This window comes from Cebus imitator, unplaced genomic scaffold (assembly GCF_001604975.1).
Source record: "Cebus imitator isolate Cc_AM_T3 unplaced genomic scaffold, Cebus_imitator-1.0 Scaffold175, whole genome shotgun sequence".
In the NCBI taxonomy this organism is placed as follows: domain Eukaryota; kingdom Metazoa; phylum Chordata; class Mammalia; order Primates; family Cebidae; genus Cebus; species Cebus imitator.
In genome coordinates, this window is record NW_016107490.1 from 3,918,853 (window position 1) to 3,923,980 (window position 5,128).

At 37.5% G+C, this 5,128-nt stretch overlaps 1 protein-coding gene across 4 annotated transcripts in view; it reads right to left on the reverse strand.

The window, feature by feature from the left end:
- The window catches only part of USP34 (ubiquitin specific peptidase 34), a 286,775-nt gene that overhangs the window by 47,975 nt on the left and 233,672 nt on the right, over positions 1-5,128 (reverse strand). For all 4 annotated transcript variants that reach the window (XM_017545012.2, XM_017545015.2, XM_017545014.2 and 1 more), the window contains exons 54-57: positions 3,421-3,485; positions 3,258-3,333; positions 3,121-3,168; positions 2,936-3,001 (exon numbers count right to left, since the gene is read on the reverse strand). In XM_017545012.2, the coding sequence (XP_017400501.1) occupies positions 2,936-3,001; positions 3,121-3,168; positions 3,258-3,333; positions 3,421-3,485 (255 nt within the window). The remainder of the gene's footprint in view (positions 1-2,935; positions 3,002-3,120; positions 3,169-3,257; positions 3,334-3,420; positions 3,486-5,128) is intronic.

The window sequence follows — 5,128 nt, forward strand, 5'->3', positions numbered from 1 at the left end:
TTTTTGAGACAAATCTTTCTCTGTTGCCCAGGGTGGAGTGTAGCGGCATTGATCTCAGTTCACTGCAACCTTCGCCTCACAGGTTCAAGCAATTCTCCTGCCTCAGCCTCTGGAGTAGCTGGGATTACAAGCATGCACCACCACACTTGGCTAATTTTTGTATTTTTAGTAGAGATGGGGTTTCACTATGTTGGCCAGGCTGGTCTCAAACTCCTGACTTCAGGTGATCTGCCTGCCTTGGCCTTCCAAAGCACTGAGATTACAGGCATGAGTCACCACACCTGGCCTCCTATTAATAATATATTATGAGCATGATTCATTTTCTTTCTGTTTAAAAACAAATTATGATCTACTTAACACTTGAGAAACTCTAGATCTATCAAACAGCCAAGAGAGGGGAAGGCTACAGAGGAACATGGTAAACACTACCAGGAAAATGCAATTGGTCAAAGAAAGCATGTGAGAAATCCAACCGCACAGACAAAAAATGGCATGAAGGAAAAAAAAATAACTTTTATAGATTAAGGAAGACTTAAGAGAATGCAAAATGTGGAACTTCTTTGAACACTCATTTAAACCAATCAATTGAAAAATTTTTTTGAGATAAAGAAAACTGAACATCGGATGGGTATTAGACGACAATAAGAAATCACTTCTGGCCAGGTGTGATAGCTCATGCCTGTAATCCCAGCACTTTGGGAGGCAGAGGCAGGAGGATAGCTTGAAGCTTGGAGTTTGAGACCAGCTGGGCAACAAAGAGACTTGGTCTCTATAAAAAAAGAAAAAAAATCAGCTGAGTGTGTTGGTGTGTGCTTGTGGTCCCAACTACTCGGGAGACTGAGGGAGGAGGATTGCTCAAGCCCAGGATGTCGACGTTGCAGTGAGCTATGACTATGCACCATTGCACTCAACCGTCAGAGTGACAGAGTGAGGCTCTCGGGAGAGGGGGTCAGGGGCAGGGGAGAAGTTAAAAAGATGAGAAATCACTTCTAATTTTACTGGGAGTGACTGAAATTGTGGTTGCATATGTTTTTAAAGTTTTCTTATGTTAAAAGTATATACTGGGTGTTTATGGATGCACAATATATTTAGGTTTGCTTTAAAATTCTTCCACTGCGGGGGGGAAAGGAAAGGGGGATATAAATAGATGAAACAAGAATGAAAGATTATTTGTTAAAGTTGAGGAACAGGTATGTGACACCTTATTATCCCTTTCTACGTTTGTCTAAGTTTCCAAATTCTCATTGTCCATGTTTCCACATTCTCATTACAAAGTTTTAAGAAGTTATACTTTTGAGTTTGTAATTTCTGAGGAATAGATTCCCTTACTCCATTTCCATAAGACATAATTAGATGAACTTATAAATATGCAAAAAATATTTAACTATAATTTATCTATTATATACTAGAGAGCTATTTCCCACGTCCGTTAATTCACAAGATTTGCATTCCTACAGAAATTTGTAACTCTTTGGTTGCTAATCTAAAAATTAAGATGGCAATATGCTTAACTTGTCATTATCTGTGAGTGGGTTATCCTTAGGGATGCATCTCTTAAAATGGGGGATGAGGAGATAAAACCGGGCATAAACTGATCTACTGAGGTAGGTGATTTTTTTTTTTTTTTGGCTGGGGGAGGGAGAAGAGGAAGTGACAGGCAATATTAAGCATCTTCTACCAACATTTAAAAGTAGCCAAGAGTGGAATGGAAGAAATGGGAAAATGATGTTGGCCAAAGGGTACAAAGTTTCAGGTTGTTTTTTAAAATTGTAACAGAGTCTCTCTCTCTGTTGCCCAGGGTTGAGTGCAATGGTGTGATCTTGGCTCACTGCACCTCTGACTCCTGGGTTCAAGCAATTCTCCTGCCTCAGCCTTCCCAGTAGCTGGGATTATAAGCACATGCTACCAAGCCAATTTTTTTTTTTTTAAAGTAGAGACGGGGTTTCGCCATGTGGGCCAGGCTGGTCTCTAACTCCTGACGTCAAGTTATCCGCCTGCCTCAGCCTCTTCAAAGTGCTGGGATTACAGGCGTGAGCCACTGCACCCGGTCCTTTCCCAAGTTTCAGTTTTAAATAATTTCTGGGGATCTTATGTATAGCATCGTGACACCAGTTATAATATTTTATTGTTCTGAGACAAAACTGACTAAAAAAAGGATTTAAAAAATTTTGTATATTTACTTGAAATTTGCTAGAGGAGTAGATCTTAAAGTGCCCTCACCACTCACATATGCATAAACTACATGGTGACAGATGTGTTAATTTGAATGTGGTGGTAATCATTTCACAATGTATACATACATCAAATCATTTTGTCTACCTTTAATAAATATTTGTCATTTATACCTTAATAAAGCTGTAAAAACTGAAACGAAAGTGGTTAAGAAATATATGGAAGCTTCTTGAATTTTCTTTATTTTTTCCTTCTGTTACATAAAGAAGAAAAAAAACATGACTTAAATTTTTTTTTTTTTTTTAGATGGAATCTCCCTCTGTTGCCCAGGCTGGACTGGAGTGGCACCGAATCAGCTCACTGAAACCTCCACCTCCCAAGAAGCTGGGACTACAGGCATGCGCCACCATGCCAGGCTAATTTTCATGTTTTTAGTAGAGATGGGGTTTCACCATGTTGGCCAGGACAGTCTCGATCTCTTGAGCTCATAATCTGCCCACCTTTGCCTCCCAAAGTGTTGGGATTACAAGCATGAGCCACCACGTCTGGCCAAAACATGAATTTTTAAGTGACTTAATAATCAATCAGTGTAATGGATATGATACACAAACGATAACCTTCTCAGCTACCAAATGATTTTAGGAACGACTTACATTTGGCTCCCTGTGACAGATAAACAATTTTGCTGTAACGTCTTAGATAACAAGGGGGGGAAAAAAGAACCTTAAGCTATGCATTAATTATTGTTAAATTATCACCTTACCTCACAAGCTGCCTGACTATTATTAAACTGTTTGGTTAACAGTTCAATCCACTGAAGCATTGTGGGCTAGAAAAGAAAAAGAAGTCAGTCAAAGCATATGAACTTCTGAGTAACAACTACAAAAATGAAAAGACATCTGATAAAAACGTAAATGACAAAAAAAATCCACAGTATAAAACACATACCTTTTCTTTTGAATGAATAAATGTCTCTAGCACAAAGGAAGTGCTTAACTGTAAGAAAAGATAAAGCAAAAAAAAGCTTTAATCATTTTAAAGTACTAAATTTTGACGGAATTATTTAAAGTTTATGTATTTATTACCTTTGCTGTCATTAGGGACACAGCTTTAGGATCTGGTAAAGTACTGGGAATACAACTACACAATTGCCACATAAATCTAGAATTTAAAAATAATAATTTAAAATTCACACAAGGTTTTTTTTTTAATGTGTAAAATATTTACCATGAAATTTACTAAACTTACCCAAAATATGTATGTTCAAAAATGTTTTTGTCTTGGAGGAACTGCATGTTATCATGCCAAATCCACTGAAAATAAAAATGTTAACATTAGATATATGATAAAGCAGTTTACTTCATTATGTTTTACCAATGCTTTTATTAGACAATAGTATCCTCTAAAAAACCTCAAATGAAATAAAATACATGCATTTAAAGTTCATTTTGATTTTTTCCCAAGTATATTAATATAAATGGTCATTACTAATATTTTATAATTAATGCTTATCTGGCTACGCAATTGTGAGGCATTTATTGTATTTATAAAAATGCTGAAAAAATTGTGAAATCCTGTCTGAAGAGCAAGTATATAAAATGAATAAAATATAAGTCATGTTGCATTCTGGTAAGGTTATAAAAGGAAGGTTTACATTTAAAAGTTGGCAAAATAAGTTTAATTCTGTTTGGCAGACCTAAATCAGACTGATTCGTTTATAAAAATCATGAAAAATTATTTCTGACATTGGGACTGCAGGATCACTCCGCTGATCTTGTCTTCATCTCTCTGAATACCTTAAATATGCATTAAGTTTTTGTCAGTTCCATAAAATTATTTTTATCTAGATGTTCTGATTATTGGTATTACTAGCTGTCTTTTTTAGTGTTACACTTCTGACTGTGTTTTGGAATTTTGGTTGGTAGGTCCATTTTGAGCTGAAGGTCCCAACCTTATCTTTAATCTTCCACTGAAGATTTTCAACTATTCCTCCTTACTTCCCCAGCCCACTACACTAATTTAGAACCTAATAGAGTTCCTGCTCCACAGTGGTATTTGTGAAATCACAGTCTAGTCAGTGAATAGCCGGCTTCAGAGTTCTTGAGCATTTATTTCCAGGCACAAAAACTTTCTATAAAGCTGTAGCTCCCCGTATCAGACTCTGTATTAGGCAGAGTCTGATAGCATTCTGCCCATCTCATTCAGTACTTTTTATAATAAGGGAACCCCATTCTAAACTCTGGCTTCCAGCCATGAGCTCAGTTCTAGATTCTGTGTCACAATTTTTGGCCCATCAATCCTGTAAGGGCCTAACTACCGGTCAACATTATCTCCTGGACCTAAAGGCTGGTAGTACTGTGGTTTCTACTACATAAGTGCTTTTAGTTTTGCTCTGTTTTTGTTCTACATTTTCTAATATACAGGCATATCTCATTTTATTGTGCTTCACTTTACCGCACTTTGCAGACACTGTTATTTTTTGTTGTTGTTGTTGTTTTTAGACAGAGTTTCGCTCTTGTTGCCCAGGCTGGAGTGCAATGGTGCAATCTTGGCTCACCACAACCTCTGCTTCTGGGTTCAAGTGATTCTCCTACCTCAGCCTCCTGAGTAGCTGGGATTACAGGCATGTACCATCATGCCCAGCTAACTCTGTATTTTTAGTACAGGCATGTACCACCATGCTCAGCTAATTTTGTATCTTTAGTAGAGATGGGGTTTCTCCATGTTGATCAGGCTGGTCTTGAACTCCCGGACCTCAGGTGATCTGCCTGCTTCAGTTTCCCAAAGTGCTGGGATTATAGGCGTGAGCCACTGCTCCCAGACTGTAGATAGTGTATTTTTAAATAAAATGAAGGGCTGTGGCAACCCTGCAATCCAGTAGGTCTATTGGCATGTTTTTCTAATATAGCATGTGCTCACTTTGTGTCTACAAAAATAGAACAAAAATAGCTGCACA